The 20,036-nt window shown below is 42.2% G+C and overlaps 1 protein-coding gene across 1 annotated transcript in view; it reads right to left on the bottom strand.

Moving 5' to 3' along the window:
- Positions 1-20,036, bottom strand: part of LOC115458843 (serpin B4-like) — a 48,924-nt gene that overhangs the window by 15,385 nt on the left and 13,503 nt on the right. The window contains exons 2-4 of the mRNA XM_030188670.1: positions 14,805-14,996; positions 7,001-7,090; positions 1,737-1,865 (exon numbers count right to left, since the gene is read on the bottom strand). Coding sequence (XP_030044530.1) covers positions 1,737-1,865; positions 7,001-7,090; positions 14,805-14,972 — 387 coding nt within the window. The 5' untranslated portion in view covers positions 14,973-14,996. The remainder of the gene's footprint in view (positions 1-1,736; positions 1,866-7,000; positions 7,091-14,804; positions 14,997-20,036) is intronic.

Here is a 20,036-nt window from a genome sequence, read left to right as displayed (position 1 = left end):
ATTTTATTCGGAAATGGATAGGGAGCCAGTGAAGTTCTGATTTCAGAATACCCATAATTACCTGTGCTGTGACATTTTGGACATGCATACAAAATTGAATTACCGCCCAGGGCATGCGGTAGCTGGGCAGTAGTTCCAATTTGATGCGTATTGTATGCATGTAGGCGCCTATGCGCCTTAGTAAAAGGGGCCCTATGTGGTTGATCAACGTTGCACAATTAAAGAACTTTGTCCCGTTCACTGGAGACTCTTGGTTCATTTTTGTGCTTTGGATTGTGTCTTGTGCTTTGGAGTCTCTCTGTGCCGTCTTTTGCATGACTAAAATTAGCCATGATTCCCAGGTGTACGCGCCATTCTATAAACCTCATCTAACTTTAAGCGTGGTTTATAGACTAGCGTTTTTTTTTTCGGCAACTTGCATGCTCACATTACACAATACAGCTAAGTGCGTGCCTAGCACTTCTGTTCATAAATGTTACATTCACGAATCTAAGTGCTATTATTCTACAATCTTAGTGGACAAATGGTTCTTATATTTAGGCATTAAGGCTATAGAATTAGAGGACAGTGGATTTATACATATAGGAATAGATTCAGTGAATGATGCTCAAATTTGAGTGCCAAAAAAACCATGAGCACTGAGCACTATTCTATATACAGCGATCTGGGATGGGTGCCATTTATAGAATAGCAAAGGTAGGCGACGGCAGCGGCGGGGGAGGGTTGGCAGCGGGGGGGGGTCGGCAGCGGGGGGGTCGAGAGGGTCGTTGGCAGGGGGGGGTCAAAGTTGGTGGTGGTGGTGGTGGCAGTCGACAATGGCGGGGGTGGGGGTCAGCGGCACCAGGGGGGGCTAAAATGTGCCCCCTCACCTCGGGCTGTGGACCCCCTTCCCGCCGAAGTCTGGCTACGCCCCTACTGAGAATCTCTAGTGAACATCCCTGACCTTACTATGCTCCTCCCACGGCTACACCCCTTTTCAGTTGCACACTAAGTGCCCCTTTTACTAAGCCGCATAGGTGCCTATACGTGCGCCCAGTGCACGCCAAATTGGAGTTACCGCCTGGTTACTGTGTGGCCCTTGTGAAAATTTCAATTTTGATGTGCGTCCACTACGCACAACTGAAAAATATTTTTATATTTCTGGCGAGCATAGCGGACATGCACCAAGTGGCATCTGATGCGGGTAGGTCATTACCGCCCAAATTCTTTACCACTAGGTCAATGGCTGGCGGTAAAGTCTCAGACCCAAAATGGATGCACGGCAATTTTGATTTTGCTGCACGTCCATTTTGGGGGGTGGGGGGTGGGAAGAGGCCTTTGTTACAAGTGTGATGAAAAATGGATTGGCATGTGCCCAAAACCCGCACCTACACTACAAGCCATTTTTCAGTGCACCTTTGTAAAAGGACCCCTAAAAAAAATTGTCTTTATAGAATAGCATGTAGCAGGATGCATGCGTAAATCCAAATTGTTTGCCAATTAACACCAATGATTGTTAGCACCCAATTACTGGTGCTAATAGGCTTCTTACTCAATTAAATTTTGCACATAAATACAGCGTGTTCAGTTTTGAACACCATTTATAGTATTTGGGGATAATGCTGTATGTATTACACAGCACAAAACCAGTAACTGTAGTTTGAATACTGAACTGTGTGAGAATATATTTCATAGAGTATTTTAAAACTAAATTTTGTTGGTAGGTCCAATTTATGGTAATGTCACAAACAGCTTACTTCTGTACATGGAAAGTCTTGTTGTCCGTAAAGCTTGTTGACGATGTGCAGTTTGCAAGCCGGATCACTCTTTTGTAGATTGCATAGGAGTTCATGGAATTTGGAGTGAACATCTCCCTGGCCACACAGCTGTAAAAAGAGTGAAGCAAGTCAGTCTAATATTGCATATGTTTAATATTTATATTTAATCATGTATAGTAAACATTGAGGGGCCCTTTTACTAAGGCATGCTGAAAAATGGCCTGCAATAGTGTAGACGTGTGTTTTTGGCATACACAGAATCATTTTTCAGCACACCTGTAAAAAATGTATTTTTTTATTTTTACCGAAATTGGATGTGCAGCAAAATGAAATTTGCTGTGTGCCCATTTTGGGTCAGAGACCTTACTGCCAGCCACTTACTTAGCAGTAAGGTCTCATGTGGTAACTGTGTGGTAATCATCTGCACGCATAGAATGACGATTACCGCCCGTTTTTTGCCGCACACTAGAAAATAAAAATTATTTTCTGGTGTGCGTAGCAGATGTGCATCAAAAATGAAATTACCGCAAGGGTCATGCAGTAGCCGGGCGGTAACTCAAAATTAACGCACATTGGGCACACGTGGAGGGGCATAATCGAAAGGGAAACCCAAGTTTTGCTGAGGACGTCCTTGCAAAACGTCCCCACGAAGGGGCGGGGAAACCCATATTATTGAAACAAGATGGGTGGCCATCTTTCATTTCGATAATACGGTCGGTGACGCCCAAATCTTGACATTTAAGTCATCCTTAGAGATGGTCGTCCCTAAACTTGGTCATTTCTGATTTTCGGCGATAATGGAAACCAAGGAAGCCCATCTCAGAAATGACCAAATCCAAGCCCTTTGGTCATGGGTGGAGCCAGCATTCATAGTACACTGGTCCCCCTGACATGCCAGGACACCAACCTGGCACCCTAGGGGGCACTGCAGTGGGCTTCAGAAAAAGGTCCAAGGTACATAGCTCCCTTACCTTGTGTGTTGAGCCCCCCCCCCAAAACCCACTACCCACAACTGCACACCACTACCATAGCCCTTACGAGTGAAAAGGGGCACCTAGATGTGGGTACAGTGGGTTTCTGGTGAGTTTTGGAGGGCTCACATTTACCACCACAAGAGGAACAGGTAGAGGGGGGGATGGGCCTGGGTCCGCCTGCCTGAAGTGCACTGCAGCCACTAAAACTGCTCCAGGGACCGGCATACTACTGCGATGGACTTGAGTAGACATTTGAGGCTGGCATAGAGGCTGGCACGTAATATTTTTAAAGCTGTTTTTTGAAGGCGGGAGGGGGTTAGTGACCACTGGGGGATTAAGGAGAGGTCATCCCTGATTCTCTCCGCTCAGTTCAGGCACCTTTTTGTGCCTTGGTCGTAAGAAAAACAGGACCAGGTAAAGTTGTCCAAAATCTTGGGTTTTAAATTAAGAAAAAAATGTTCTCCTTTGCTGAGTGGACTGTACAACATCTGGAATGATCTGTATCACTTGCCCACAAAACTGCACATGTTTAACCTTGAAGTATAATTTCAATATCTTCAATTTATCTAGTTCAGAGGTAAAGGTCACTAACAGTGTTGCACATGAAGAAATAACATTCTAAGAATTTTCTAAAAACACTGTCAACTGACCTTCCACCGTGGAAGGGTTTTTTTTTTTATCTGCTTCATTAATTACCTTAGGAAGATAGAAACACTTAAGGATAGGGAAAACTCTCCATCTGATCCAAATGTAAAACCTCAACAAAATATTCCTTAAGCAAGATTTCCGGGGAAATCAAATAAGTCATGAGAAAATTTCAGAATCTTAAATTATTTATTCACAAACAATTTTCCAACAATTCTATTCTATGCAAAACACTCAGGTTTGCCTAAACTGAAGAGGCATTAACTGCCCGTAAGGTCTGAAACTGAGGCTACATAGCTGAGATTGAAGATTCTAAATTAGTGACCTTATCCTGTAAAGCAAAAATTATCTACCACCTGACCAGAAAAAACACATAACTGTACAATCTTCCTTTGTAAAAGACTTTCAGTTCTAGAAATCACCTGCCAAATGTCCATCAAAGACACTTATCCTTCCACCACTGTCCCAACAGGAATCTCATCTGTCTGATCAAATAAGACCAGCTGCAGCTTCGGCAGATGTTGAACTGGTGTTCCTTGGTGAGGGTTTCGTTCAGTTTCCCCCTGCAACTCTTCAGTCAGGGTTTCAGCCTGAAGCCTACTTGTGGGCAGTAAGGGAGGAGTCCTATCATTGGAGCTCAAAGAGGATCCCTCTGATGACTACACAGACGTACTCACAGTTTGTGGGACCAATTTCAGATGTTTATCCTATGGGCCTTTGTCTTTAGGGGTGGACTTACTAGCTTTCACAGCATTTACCTTCAGTTTATTCCAGTGGCGTAGCCACAGGTGGGCCTGGGTGGGCCATTTAGGGCTCAGGCCCACTCATCAGTAGCACATGTTTAGTAGTAGCTGGTGGGGATCCCAAGCTCCGCCAGCTGAAGACTTCCCCCTGATGGTAACGAAAACGCTACTCTCCATGATACTGGCACCTGCACATGCTCAGTTTTTAGCATATGCCTGCTGCAGACGGCCAAGGTGGAAAGAAGTGTTTTCCCACCAGCTGAGATATTTTTTTCGTGGTGGTGAGGGAGGGAGAACACTTGGTGCCCACCCACTTCTTGCCTAGGCCCACCCAAAATCTTTTGTCTGGCTACGCCCCTGGTTTATTCTTTCACTTCATAATAAACAACCTCCAATAAAATCCCAAGGCTTCAATCCACTTTGAGGGTCTTCAAAGGGATGTGCTCCTTTGGTCATGCCCTAATGGTTGTGCATCAATGGACACCCACCTTGGCATTTCCAGCAGATGTACTGGGAAAGGTGGGGTCAGCAATATCACAATCAAAAGTCTCTCCCCCAAACACCTTCCAAGCCCCAAAGCCTCTTGCCCTCTCTCACAATGCCTTGGTGAGTCCAGCAGATGTACCAGGGGAGACAGGTGAGGTTGGTGATGTCACAAGCAAAAGTCTCTCCTCCAAACGCCTTCCAAGCCCCAAAGCCTCTCGTCCTCTCTCTACAAACATGGCCATTTTCAAACCAGAAAAATGTTCAACTTTTTATTTAGAAAACTAGTAAGAAAGGCCCGTTTCTGAAGGCAGGCCTCCTCGACCCCCCCCCCCCCCTTCCGCGAACCTGTCAAACCCCCCCCCCCCGGACCGCCGAAAACCGCCCCCCCCCCCCGCCGCCGCCATTGTGGACTACCTGTGCTGACAGCCGAAGTGTTGTTGTGCCCTTCGCGTTGCTTCCTCAATCATCTTCTCTGGAAGTTCCTCTGCAAGCGTCTGACGTCAGACGCATGCAGAGAAACTTGCCTTGGAATCAGCTGTCATGACGTCAGTGACATCAGTGCGTGTCTGCCTAGCAGACCACCTCCAGCCTAGGGAGCCATGGTCCCAGGCACAGAACGTTGGAGGTGAGAATTATTATATAGGATGACCATTTACTAGATGTTTTTGTGCTCAGTGTGTCTATCTTTTAGGACCATTATATAAAAAATGCCCAAGGGAAAAATGCACAAAATCAAGCCATTGGGATATATGGGGGAGGGGCAGCATTCTTAGTAGACTGTCCACACAGACATTCCAGTCCTGAAGGCCCTGTTGTGCTTTTCTTTTGTTGCACACAGACATCTCAGTAAAGCAGTGGGGCACCCTAGGAAGCACTGCAGTGGTCCCAGGTACACATCTCATCAATACCCCCTTATATTTTATGCTGAGCCTTCCAAAATCCACCAAAAACCTACTGTACTCTACATTATACCACCACAACAGCCCTTATCTCTCCAAGTGCCACCTATTTGTAGATGCATCAGATTTTTGGTGGGTTTTGGAGTGAGGGCTCAGCAACAATTAGAGTGGGTTATGGGCCCGAGTTCCCTTCTCTATAGTACACGACACCAACCACTAGGCTACTTCAGGGACCTGCTTGCTACTCTTATAGGACTAGCCACAACATCTGAAGCTGTCATAGAGGCTGGCATGTACTGTTTCTTTCACATCTTTGGGGGTGGGAGGTGGTCAGTAACTACTGGAGAAATAAGAAGGGGGTCATGCCTTAATCTCTCCAGTGGTCATCTCATTTAGGGCACCTTTTTGTGACTTAGGTGTGATTGTAACAGCTCTAATCCAAAATGTGTAACTTATAGCCCGGAACATTTTTGCTTTGCTCCATTAGGGAAGAAAAATGTCTAAGTTTTAGGAACACCCAATCCCGCCCCAGCATGCCCCCTTGTGATTTGGACGCACTGCAGAGAAAAACGTCTCAAATCCGAGTTTCAAAAACCATGATTAAGATATTTTTCAGAGAAACATGTCCAAATGCCACTTTATGCCATTTTTGAGACTTTTTTCTCTTTTGAAAATAAGCCCCAGAGTCAGTTAAGTATTTAGGCCCTATGGGACAATCCTATAACTCAGTTCCCCCTTTTAGGTGCCTTGAAAGCTATTTTTAATGATAGTATATTGGTGCCCAGATTCTGTTTAGAATACTAGTGTAACCTAGCATCAGCATGCCTAACATTTAAACATCTGCAGTTACACCAACCATAGACCTGGTGTAACTGTGATCCTGTAAACACAGCATGGAAGAATGCAAATTACAATATTCTGTGCAAGCAAATGGAAGCCCCACCATGCTTCATCCATGGGAAGGCTCTTCATGTATTTACATGCTGTGCGAGTTATGCATATCCTTACAGATTAGCGCTTAGTCGCTTTGCAGCCACTTGCATACATAACTGAATACTAGCAGTAAAAAAGTGTAGGTATTCTGTACATTCACATGATATGTAAGTCTGGTCCCCTTCATATTAACCAAAACATTACAGGAAATGTTGGGAAAGAATGATGAACTGCTGATTTCTCTTGCAAGAGAATAAACCGTTAGGTGGTCTCAGGGCTGCCAAGAGTGGGCCACCGAGAGACACAGCCGGGCCCGGGGCAGGACTGGACAGCTGCACATGCCATCCCCCACCTGGGCTGCTGTGCCCCCGCTCCCCCACACTCGGGCTGCCACCCCTGTACCTTTCTGTTTGCTCCCTCGCAATGTCCTCTCCTGCGCTGCTCCTGTCCGTGCCAGGAGTCGGACCCCCCATGATTGTACATAAATTAGTTGAACCTTCTATGCTTGGGTAATTTGAAATGCGTTTTGGACCCAAATGTAATATTTCTTAAAATTACAGTACCGGATTAGAGGTATGCACATCAACTTTTTGTCTACATGTATTTCTAGCTCCAGTTTCTGCAGCTTCTGAAATTTCATCAAAGTGAAGCACCTGTAGTTGAAAATATAAAGATAATAAATATAAATTATGTTATTTTCTTGTAACACAAAGGTCACTACTTATTAAAATGCACTATTCTGTATTTTGTATGGCATTAGTTATCAAATTCTAGATCCATGAATCTGGTGTTACCCTTCAATGTACTGATTCAAGAGCAATTCCATCTGGGCATGTGTGTTTATTTTTTTTAATGTAATTTTTTTAATGTAATGTAATGTAATTTTTTTAATGTAATTTGTATTTAATTTTAAAATATTTTCTAAACACATAATCATACTACATTATTTGACATCAGAAAATAAAAATAATTAATTAATAAAATTAACGAAACCCTCCCTGTAGGTGGTTTAATTGAGAATAAGGACAGGTAAATAAGCTTGGTGAAATGCTTATAAAACACAAACAGGCTTATTATTTCTAAGGTGTATTGTCAGTTTGCTTGTCTTAGTAGAGCTGCACAGGATTGTAGCTGTTTAACATTGTTACATTTCAAGGAGGGGGATGGATCCCAAAGCTCTGCCTGCATGTAAATGGAGACAGAGATGCAGAATGCTGGGAGCATTTCAACACAGAAGAGAATAAGGTTTGTGGGATAAATGATGCACTGAATGGTGAGAGCTAGACCAAAATAAGGGAATTAAAAATCTGTTCCTACGAGTTTAGGGGTGTGGTTGGGAATTCACTGTGAAGTTCTGGTTCTGTATCCATCTTTGGTGAATGGTCTTAGCTTCTGGCTAAAATGGGAGATAGACCAAAAGTGGGGAGACCCTGTTACTGAAGATTGAAGGTGAACAATATAACGCTGATTTTTTTTTTAAAGGGTTCTTGGTGTGTTCCAGGAAATTATAGACCAGTAAGCCTGACTTCAGTGCCAGGCAAAATAGTGGAAACTATTATAAAGAATAAATTACGGAATGCATAGACAAACATGGTTTAATGGGACAGAGTCAGCATGGGTTCAACCAAGGGATAACTAATTTGCTTCATTTCTTTGAAGGTTTGAATAAACATATTGAAAAAGGTGAGTCTGTGGATGTAGTATAACTAGATTTTCAGAAAGCTTCTGACAAAGCTCCCCATTAGAAAATCCTGCAGAAATTAAAGACTCATGAGATAGAAGGCAATACCCTTTTGTGGATTAGGAATTGGTTATTGGACAGAAAGCAGAGGGTAGGATAAAATGGCCATTTTCTCAGTGAAGGAGGGTGAATAGTCAAGTGCCACAGGGATCAATACTGGGACCGGTGCTATTTAACATGTTTATAAATGATCTGGAAATTAGAACAGCAAGTGAGATGATTAAATTTGCAGATGACACAAAACTATTCAAAGTTGTCAAAACACAGTAAGACTGAAAAATTGCAGGAAGACTTTAGGAAACTGGAAAACTGTGCATCCTCATGCAGATGAAATTTAATGTGGACAAATGCAAAGTGATGCACATTGGGAAGAATAATCCAAATCATAGTTTCCTGATGCTAGGGTCTATCTTGGGAGTCAGCACCCAAGAAAAAAATCTAGAAGTCATTATAGACAATACACTGAAATCTTTTGCCCAGTGTGTGTTGGTTGCCAAGAAAAGTAAACAAGATGCTTGAAATTATTAGGAAAGACATTGTAAATAAGACCAAGAATATTATAATGCCTCTGTATTGCTCTATGAAGCAATCTCACCTTGAGTATTGTGTTCAATTCTGGTCACCATATCTCAAAAAAGATATAGTGGAATTAAAAAAGGTTCAAAGAAGAGCAACCAAAATGATAATGGGGATGGAACTCATATGAGGAAAGGCTAAAGAGGTTAGGGCTCTTGAGCTTGGAAAAGAGATGGCTGAGGAGGGATATGATTAAGGTCTATAAAATCCTTAGTGATGTAAAACGGGTAAAAGTGAATCGAATTTTCACTCATTCAAAAAGTACAAAGACTAGGGGACACTCAATGAAATTACATGGAAATACTTTTAAAACAAATAGGAGGAAATATTTATTTCACTCAAAGATTAACTCTAAGGCCGGTGGAGCCTGATATGCCTTCAGCATGGAGAGACATTTCCTTTTCATCTTCTTCCTATTCCCCATGCCTAAATGTAACAAACACTGTGAGCAATAGAACTCATGCTGCCACATCATAATCAGTTGCCATCTTGGCCCCTCCCATCCAGTGGCATAACTAGGAACTTTGAACATGATAGAGTCTCGTGCCACTGCTCCCCCACCATCCCGTACTTAAGATCACTTCCAGTCTTCACCCGGGCAGCGACACCGGCACTCATAGGCTCTCTGCAACCTGCACCTGGCTTTCTCTCTGAACCATCCTGCCCTTCAGCAAACACGAAGTTGCATAAAAAGGAGCAGGATAGTTCAGACATAAAGCCCTGGTACAGGCAGCTGGCACTGCCTGGGTGAAGACTGGAGGTAATTTTAAGGCATGGGAGGGAGCAGGGGGAGGGAGGGAATTATGAGAGCTTTGCGGGGCCAGGAAGGGAAGGGAGAGATGCAGCAGGAAGAAGAAGGAAGGGACTGATAGGGAATCCATATGCAATGTATGCACCTTGAATGCATATGCCACTGCTTCCATCTAGTCCTGTGTAAACATTCTATGAGCCATAATTCTAAGGGACTTAATATGTTTGGCAGCTGCCACTAAATACATGTCTCCTATCCATGAATTTTACTTTACTTTATTTTGACACTTATACCCCACATATACCTTCAATGTGACTAACATACATATCAAAATAAAGTACAACAAAACCAGAAATTACAAAACATCAGAGTATAGATAATTTCTAACAGTTAGATACAAATTTCTTAACAATGTTTGTAACATTTTACAAGAGGTATGGTAGCCGTGTTAGTCCACTTTTAAAGGTAATGAATAGAAATCAAACAAAATAAAACATGGAAAAGAAAATAAGATGATACCTTTTTTATTGGACATACCTTAATACATTTCTTGATTAGCTTTCGAAGGTTGCCCTTCTTCATCAGATCAGAAATGAGCAAATGTGGTAGATGACAGTATATATAAGTGAAACATCCAAGCATTTCATTGACAATCTAACAGGATGGAGGTGGGTAGGAGGTATGCATGGGAACAGCAAAGCATTTCAATGATAGTCTAACAAGATGGGGTGGATAGGTGAGAGGAGGGTGATAAAAAGAGCAATACACCTTTATGGTTTATAATGGGCTAGAAAAGCCAGATCCCTGTTAAGTCCTGTCTGTTGGGTGTCAAAATATTCAATCATTCTGACTTCAAAGGTCTTACATTCCTGTATTGTTTTAAAGTTACCTTTCAGGATTCTTACTATGAAATTATTAGTACAGTGATCTGGTTTTGTAAAGTGCTGCCCCACAGGGGTGGGAACCTGGCAGGCACCAACATTCTTCATGTGATGTCTAGTAAATTAAATCTTGTCTTTAGCATTTGGCCTGTTTCTCCAATATAGCATCCTTTGTTACATTTTTTACACTGAATGATATATACCACATTGGAAGATGAGCAAGTGAAAGATTCCTTTATGTTGAATATTTCCTTTGTGAATGACTGTGGGGTCCTGTCAAATGTTTTGGCATAGCTTGCAGCTGGGTATATTGCAGGGATGTGTGCCCTTCTCTTCTTTTTCAGTCTGTGTTGGGAGTTTACTTCTGATTAGCTTGTGTTTTAAGTTGGGTGGCTGTCGGAAGGCCAGCATTGGTGGGGCTGGGAATATCTCTTTCAGTAATTCATCCTCTTGGAGTACAGGCTGAAGATCTTTTATGATTTTTCTTAATTTTTCCAGCTCTGGGTTGTATGTCACTATAAGGGGGATTCTGTCTGTGGCTTTTTTTTTCTTTGTACTGTAGCAGGTTTTTGCCTGGGTGTTCTGAGGGAGGAGGCAATATTTTGGGAGATTATTTTGGGGTTGTAGCCTTTCCGTTCGAAGGATGCAGTCAGGATTTCAAGATGTCTGTCCCTTGGGTCAGAGCAGATATGGTGGTATCTTGTGGCTTGGCTTTAAATAATGGATCTCTTTGTATGTGAAGGGTGGAAGCTGGAGTTGTGGCGGTAGCTACATCTGTCTGTGGGTTTCTTGTACAGTATATAGATGTTTGTATATAGCTATCACTGATTGAGACCGTGGTGTCCAAAAAATTGACTTTTTCTGGGGAGTAGTCAATTTTGAATCTGATTGTAGGATGGTATGTATTGAAGGAATAGTAAAATTGTTTCAGAGTTTCTTCCCCCTCCATCTAAATCATAAAAATGTCATCGATGTACCAGTAGTATTTTAGAGGTTTGGTCTGGTATGTGTTCAGAAATGTCTCTTCCAGCTCAGCCATAAAAAGGTTGGCATATTGGGGTGCTGTCCTGGTGCCCATCGCAGTGCCCATTATTTGTACATAGATATCATTGTTAAAGCAGAAGTAGTTGTGAGTTAAATTAAATTTGATTAATTTTGTAATAGTTTCTGGTGAGTGTTGATGGTCCAGTGTGGATGTTTTTAGGAGTCTCCCACATGCAGCTATGCCATCCGCATGGGGAATGTTGCTGTATAGTGATTCTACATCCATCGTGACAAGAAGGGTATTTGGTGGTAATTGCTTGATATTTTTCAATTTATTCAGAAAGTCTGTGGTGTCTTGTATGAAGCTGTTTGTTTTGTGCACGAAAAATGACAAAACTGCCTTGAGATCATATTTCTATTGGGAGAGAGGTCCACCTTGTCATTTGATAAGTAAAACAGGATGAATGTACAAATTTGTATACTACTTTCTTACAGGATGGAAAATACAACTTTAAATAGTCTCTTACAGCATGAAAAGCATTTCAAGCTGATAGATTAACCAGACCATTCATATAATAGGTGATAAACCATGCAAAATATGGTAGGTTAGTATATATAATTTGCAGATTGAACAAGCCTATACTGGTAACCAATGTAACCATAATAAAATTGGAGTGATATGCTCATATTTAGAAATTCCAAAAATCAAAAGGGTCGCAGTATTCTGGGCTGGCACTATGGGGAATTATATAAGGAGCCACCTAAATTTAGATGCCAGTATTCGTTATTTACCTGCGTATATATTCACATATGCATATAAGTGAAAACAATCTACTATGTACTATTCTGTAACTACACAAATATTTTCGATAGAGTGTAGTTTTGCACTTATTTGCATAACTTATAGAATACGATAGTTACATCCATATCTCCCAGATCTAGGCATCAGCATTTACACCAGCTCTATGGCTGGTGAAAGTGCTCACATCTAACATATATACTGTGAGCACTTCCCACGCCGCTAGGCTGTACTTTGTCCACCCCAGGCTGGGGCACAAGTCCATGCCAGGTTCTCTAGGCAATACTTGATTACTTGGCAATTTAACAGCAGCAAACCAGTCAGATAAATTCTTGTATTTTATTGCGAGCAGTCTCTTCCCTGGGCTATATGCCTCCCCGGGCTTGGTACCTAGCCACAGCACGCTTCCAGTTTCCACTTTACAACAGAAAAGAAAAACAAAACAAACTCTTTCCACCAGGCCCAAACGTAGTCCTCAGCCCCACAGTCCAAGTCCTTTAACCCCAGGCAAAAAGTTCCAACACTTTGCCCGGCCAAAAAAATAAAAGTTCCCAAAGTTCATTCAGCAAAAAAATCCCCAGAGTTCTTTCACCAAAAAGTTAATTCACAAAAATCCCAGAGTTCTTTCACCAAAAAGTTCCCTCAAAGTTCATTCAGCAAAAATGTTCCGCTTTGCGCTACCCACTCAAACCAAGAAAACCCTCCCCTCAGAACAACCTGAGGAAAGGGGACCCCATCCCATTCATACCAGCCAATAACTCCTGGTATCCTCCCCAAGGTCACGCTTGAGCTCAAGGCCAGGTGAAAGCTACCTCTCCAGGGAACCTGCTCAAATACTCCTCTGGGCCTTCTTCTCAATCTATTGCATTAAGTGGTTCATCAGGGTTGCTAGCAGGCCCTTAGACTGCCCCCTTTTTACCTGGGCTAAAGCAGAAATATCCATGGGCTCCACCCCCGCCCCTCTACCAACATCTTTGACCTCTGCAATTACCTCCTCAGGCAGCCACTCCATAGGTTCCACCTGCCTCTCTCTCCTCTCCAGCTGCTCCCAATCTTTATCCTGAGCTCGCTCAAAGGCTTCCGGTTCATCTCCCCTAGGAACCTGGGAGTTGTAGTCTGGTTCACCTTCTCTGAGGGAGTCTAGTGGCCTCCTCTGGGAGCCTGAGGCATTGCAGCGCTGGCTAGCCTTTTGTGAGCATTCAGGTGATCCTTCCCCAGGATGCTAGGACTGGTAGTCCCTCCATTGTTTCCATCCACGCCTGTCTCTCCAGTGCCCCGGTCCGAAGTTCCGGTTCCTGGATCTACATAACCCCTCACATGTGTCACAATACATAGTATATGTACCTTCTTAGTGTAGTCTATGTATATAAAAAAATTCAATCTGAAGAAGATGAGTTACTTTCAAAAGCTAATAAAAAAATGTATTGTTAGTCCAATAAAAAAGGAATCATCTTATTTTCTATGTTTTGATTTATTTCTATTTTTTTTTGTTACATTTGTACCCTGTGTTTTCCCACTCATGGCAGGCTCAATGTGGCTTACATATTGTATACAGGTACTTATTTGTACCTGGGGCAAAGGAGGGTTAAGTGACTTGCCCAGAGTCACAAGAAGCTGCCTGTGCCTGAAGTAGGAATTGAACTCAGTTCCGCAGGACCAAAGTCCACCACTAGGCCACTCCTCCACTCACTTTTTTATTAACTTTAAAAGTGGACTAACATGGCTACCACATTACATTACTCAAGGTTCAACTGAAAACATATTTTTTAAAGCTGTCATATAACTTTGCAGAGTGATGAAAGCTGATTTCTTCTGGAAATGTCTGCTTAGAATGAGGTGCTGTTTTTAGCTTAATTCTTTAGATTGAATGGTAGACTTTACTATCTTAAACTGGAGTGTCTTTCTAATTTGTTTTTGTGATTCTAAGTTTTATTGTAAATTGCTTTGATTTTTTTGATTAGCTAAGCAGTATATCAAAGTGCTCATTTTCAAAGCATATAGACTTACACAGTTAAAGCGTAACATATGAAATCGCGTGTTTTGAAAATGAACCTCCACATGGTTTAATAAACATAAACATATCTGCAGATACATTTCAGGAGCCCTCATTGTGAATATCCTGAAAAACAAATGATTGATGAACTTGAAAACTTCTCATTAAATCTTTTACTAAAAGAAAACTTCAGGTATTGATATTAACCACCACCCCCCCCCCCCCCAAAAAAAATTTAAAACTACTTAAATGGTCAAGAAAAGCTCCTGGCTGGTTAAATAGGGTTTAAGTGCCTAACTGTGGATATTCAGCAGGAGATAACTGGTTATCTCCTGCTGAATATCCCAGTAGTGGATAGCCACTAACCAGCTATATCGTGTGACAGTGCCAAACTGGATATGTTGATCAGTCAAAATAGGCCACTTAAGTAGCAAGCCTATGTTTAACTGCTAAAATGTTAACAAGCTAGCGCTGAATATTGGCACAGCTGGTTAACTTTTTGGTGGTCAAAATAAACCCAGGTATTCAATGCCAGTTACCGAATATGGCCCTGCATTGAATATCTGGGTTTAATGCCGGCAGCAGACAGCTCGCTGCCAGCTGCATATCGGGCCCAATTTATTTAGTTCAGATTTACCATACCTTTTCCATCTGGGCTGCTGTATTTCCTTTGGCTCCTATTAACACTGTGGCTAATGTAGATGAGATTCCCAGAGGACAAATAAAGACATTTTGATCCTTTCTAGTTTTATTCAGTTGTTTGTAAAGGTCAAAAGTGAATGAAGCATTTGCTGAGATGAGGGCGCCCATTGTGAAATAAGAATCAGTAAAATCCTATGAAGGAAAAGAAAAATAATTAGAGAGGGTAAGAGAATAATACACATGGAAAATGCTGTTTAGATAATGTACCTTTTAAGTCAGTACTAAGGATGTGCATTTGTAAGTATGCATTCATTTTGTTAGCATGCTTTTAAAAAAAATTAGTTGCCCCTTTACAAATCTATGTTAAGTGCCAACATTGCTTAACATGGGGAAACAGCCTAATACAAAACATGGGAAGAGTGTGGCATAGGTGGGGAATGGGATAGGGCCAAATTCTATATAAGGCGCCTAGAAAATCCGCATGGAAAACCTTCCAAAGTGTATTCTATAAGCAGTGCCTAGATTTAGGTGCAGTATATAGAATATGCTTGATATCCTAGTGCCTAAAACTATGCCCCTCCATTTACACCAATGAAAATGTGGCGTAAATCCCGGCGTGTAGATATAGATGCAGATAGCCAAATTCTATAATAACGTGTGTAAATGATGGAATGCCCACAAAAAGCCCATTTCCCCACCCATAACCATGCTCCTTTTTGCCTGCATACATTAAACTTTAGGCAAAGTGCATTACAGAATATGCTTAGGGATTTCTGCGCGTAAATTCAAATTATTGCCAATTAGTGTCTATTATTGCTTGTTAAGTGCTGTTAACAATGCTGATTGGCTTATTAAGCCAATGAAGTTACACACACATTGTTACAGAATACCCTTGGATTTTGGAGCAGATTGCTAGGTGCACTATATATATGTGAGATGATAAGTGCTCCCACATTATTATTTCGCAAGTCCTCCAAGGTAACGGAAAAATTAATTTGGGACCTGCAAAAAAAATCCTTCATATATTGCTGTGGTTAATCTGGGCTTAGCGCACAGGAAAGTCCAGCATTAACACTCAATAAGTCAAATTTTGGCTGCCACATAGAACAAGGGCCCTTTAGTGTGTATCAAATCAATTTAACCCATGTTACCCTACAAATTACACTTGGTGCACATAGTGGTGCACTTAAAAAATTTCCATTAACATTTTTTTTAAACAAAGGTATATAACACACAAAAAAAAGTCCAATATCAGTTAAAAATACAAACCAATGGAAATGAGTTTGTCCTGCGCACATATAAGCGGCTTTTTACTAAGGCGCACTAAGCCCTAATGCTGGCTTAGCATGCTGAAAAAGGCTTGCCACAGGAAGTGCTAAAGCATCCTGTTGTAATTTCCCTATTTGTGTATGATAATTGCGTAATGTGATATATGAGACACTCTCCTGGTCTCCCTGTTCTTTTCATATCTTATTGCCCCTAAATATACTAATATAAAGGAAGAACAATTTACCTGGATAGCTGGCTGGGCATCCCTGGAAGGCTTAAAGTAGGAAAGGGGCAAGCAGAATTATCGAGAGGGCTCATCCCCCAGGTTCTAAACCCTTCCAAGTAGTGCTTAGTGATGTCTTTCTCGGGAGAGACACAGAAACCCGGAAGGGAGTAAACCTGGCATGGCCACAAGAAGGGAGGCGCTTCACACCCGTGGTGCTTTCCTGGAGGAAAAGGAGTCAGTCCTTAGAGACATGCCAGGACTTAAATCCAGCCTATGCTCCTGACTCAGTAAGCAGTAGACCCTGGAAACCAAAGTGAGGCTTGCAAACGGGTGTGGCCATTTCTCTTGGGGAAGATGCCAAGGGAAAAAGCCTGCTGTGAAGGAGACAGGAGAAGGAGAGCAACCTGCCTGAGGGAAGGAGAGACCTTCCTCACAGAGAACTGGCTGCAAGGAATAAACGGGCTACCTAACCCAGGTGAAGAGGACCCTAAAGTTAATGCAGTACCTGGTTAGTGAGAGAAGGGAAAGAATTGGTGTCTGGTCCTCACCTGGGAAATGCTGGTATGAGACATGGACTGACATGCCTTAAGAGAATGAAAGGGGGTCAAGGTCAGCCATGTGAAGCATGCAGAGACAGTTCATGGGGCAGTCCTGGCCTGTGACTGTTCAGCCATGTGAAGGGTGCAGAGATTGTTCCTGAGTGGTCCTAGCCTGCGGCTGGGAGAAAGAACTGATATTCGGTCCTCACTGGGGAAATGCTGTCATGTGACAGGGACTGACCAGCCTGAAGTGAGAGAGGGGGGTCTGGGTCAGCCATGTTGAAGGTGCGAGACTTTTGTGGGGCAGTCCTAGGCTATGGTTCTGATCAGGTTGGGAAATCTCCTATCAGAGAGAGGTTCATTAAGGGCACAGCTTTAGGCTGTGTCCTGGAAATGCTGGTTCAGATTATGAGAAACTTATGAACTGCTATGGATTCAAACTTCAAGCATGGTTAAGGAAGAAAAGTAAAACCCTTCCTGTGTTTTTTGTTTGTTTCTTTGTTTGCATGAATTCTTTTGGGTTTATTTTTTCTTTGAATCCTGAACAGCATGTCAGGGGGACTTGTGATGTGTTTTGGAGACTGAACTTTGCTTATGGAATCTAATTGTTTGTCTGAATAGAAATCCTTTATGTTTTGGAACCTGGTTGCTGTGTGAATATCTAAACTGGAGAGTTGGAAATCCTGGAATGGAGCAGGATCTGGGTCAAGGGGATTTTTCCTGACTCCTTCAAAAGGAAGTGTAAGAGGGAGCAGACCTGGCAATACACACCTTGACACACCTTGGTGTATGTTACAATTCTGCTTAATAGGCAGGGGAATGTTTGGGACTCACTCCTGATTGGCTTATCAGGAGTTGAGCCAGCAGATGTCAGAAGCCTGATCCATTTAAGCCTGCCTTTCCCATGCAATCATTGCTTTGGCATTGATTGCTCTGATTGCTTTGCTGAAGCCAGCCTGTGCTTGGGCGCTTGTGTTCACGTTGGAGTTTAGCCTTTCTCCTCGTGCTTGCTTATTCTGTGTGTGTGTGTGTGTGTATGTGTGTGTGTGATGGCTATTCCCAGCATGAGCCTGATTGCCTCACTCCCCACACCTGGTTTGCTTTCTCCTGCTATAACATAGTGTTGTCTGGGGTAAGCTTGTGCCTTGAGTCGTTTCAGTTTGTTTGTTTAACTTTCTCTCCCTTGGTGTTCCCTTTGTTGTGCTGAGCTTCTGCTCTGCTCCCTGGCCTTGTATTTTGCTCTTGTTTGTTTGATTTAGTTCTCTTTGTTTGCTGTAGCTGTCTCCTGTGTATGGGGAGCAGCGTTCCTTTTCTGGTCTGTATGTGTCAAGGCAGCTTCCTCTGTTTGCTTACTCTCCCCTTTATCTTTGTCTGTTGAGTAGCTCTGCCCTGTTTTTTTTCCCTTCAGCAGTTCCATTTTTTTCCCTTGGGGGGGGTTGTGGGGCCAGCTTTGTGTATTCCTCAGGTAGTTCTCCCTTTTCCTTTGTATACTGTATAGTCAGCCTAGTGTATTCCCTTGTGGGGGCTCCCGGTATCATTGTATGCTGTAGGTACAGCCTAGTTCCCTTGTATGCTGAATGGTTCAGCCTAGTGTGTATTCCTTAGGTAGTTCTCCCTTTCCCTTTGTATACTATATAATCAGCCTAGTGTGTTCCCTTGTGGGGGCTCCAAGTATTGTTGTATGCTCTAGGTACAGCCTAGTTCCTTTGTGTGCTGAGTGGTTCAGCCTAGAGTGTATTTCTATAGTTGGTTTCCTTTTTCCTTGAGTGCTGTGTTGTATAAGCCTAGAGTGTTTCTTTTTGGGGCTTCCTGTATTCTTGTTTGCCTGTGGCACAGCCTTGTATACCTTTAGAGGCTTCTTCCTCTCATCCTTTCCTTTGTGGCTCTACCCTGCATTGTGTGCATTGCTTGTGGCCCAGTTCCTTGTGGAACCCTTGTTGTTTTTTTTTCCCTTCCCAGAGTGTGACTCAGTTCTTGGTCGGCCGTGAGGCCCGCTTGCTTGGTCTCTGTGTGAGTGGGTTCCCGATCGGCCATGAGGCCCACCTCAATGATCTATCTCCCACTTTCTGGTGGTACCTGTTGGCTGTTGTGAGTGTGCAGGGCTTGGTAGCTGGGGTGGTGTGTAGGGCCTGTTCAGTCTACCCTAGGCCTTGGCCAAAATCCTATACTAGGCCTCGGCCTGGACTCAAGGGCTCACGTCCGGATTAACAGTGTGACATTACAGTATACAATTTTATTCATTATTTTTTGAGGGACTGTGTCATGGGCAGAGAGTGGGCATGGAAGTGCTAACCAGCTAATGCGCTCATATTACCATTTGCTAACTGGTTGATGTGCAATTAACACAGGGACATTTAGCGACTCCTAAATACCCCCCCTTTTTTTTTTTTTTACTGCTGCAGTAAAAACATCCCACTTTAGGACATGATAAGCCCATTACCACTGTTTAATGAAAGGGCCCCATAATTTGAAATATATAATCTAGCTGTTTTCGAATTATTCCTACATTCAGCAGTGCAATCTGTTAGATGTCTAAGTGGTGCTGCCTGCAAAATATCCCAAATCCTGATTCCTTTCTTACCAATGTATGTATTATTTATTTTTTAAAAATGTATTCCCTGCCTACCACTAGGCAGCTTACAATATAAAAACACATACAATATCCAAACATACATAAAGTTCTAAATACAAATAATAAATTAAATCATACACAGAATCATTACAAAATATTGAATTGAGAGAATCATGACAAGAAAACTTTCTAGAGCTGGAAGAATAATGATTTATATGTCCAACGTTAGCCACTAAAGTAGCCTGGATATATTTTACAAAAAAGCAATTACATGGTTGGCCCCACTGCTGACTGCATAATTGTCATCAATATCTACCTCAATAGGTGCCTATTTTAAGGTGTCAAGAATACATGTAAATAATCAGAATATAGGCATATATGCAGTGTTGGCAGTGATATATTCCTAAGTAACATATTGCTGGTAATATATTACTTTTAACAGCAACAAGTAATTGTAACGATTACTTTCGTGCAAATCTAATGAAATAACTCTAATCATTACTTTTTCCATATATGAGTAATATAATGTCTCATTACTTTACATAGAGGGGCATTTTCGATATAATGTCTAAGTCCGACTTTGGACGTTTTGCAAAAAACGCCCAAAATCTGAATAGGAAAGAAGG

Source organism: Microcaecilia unicolor, unplaced genomic scaffold, assembly GCF_901765095.1.
Source record: "Microcaecilia unicolor unplaced genomic scaffold, aMicUni1.1, whole genome shotgun sequence".
Classification (NCBI taxonomy): domain Eukaryota; kingdom Metazoa; phylum Chordata; class Amphibia; order Gymnophiona; family Siphonopidae; genus Microcaecilia; species Microcaecilia unicolor.
Note: the sequence above shows the minus strand (reverse complement) of the source record. Positions and strands in the feature narration are given on the sequence as shown.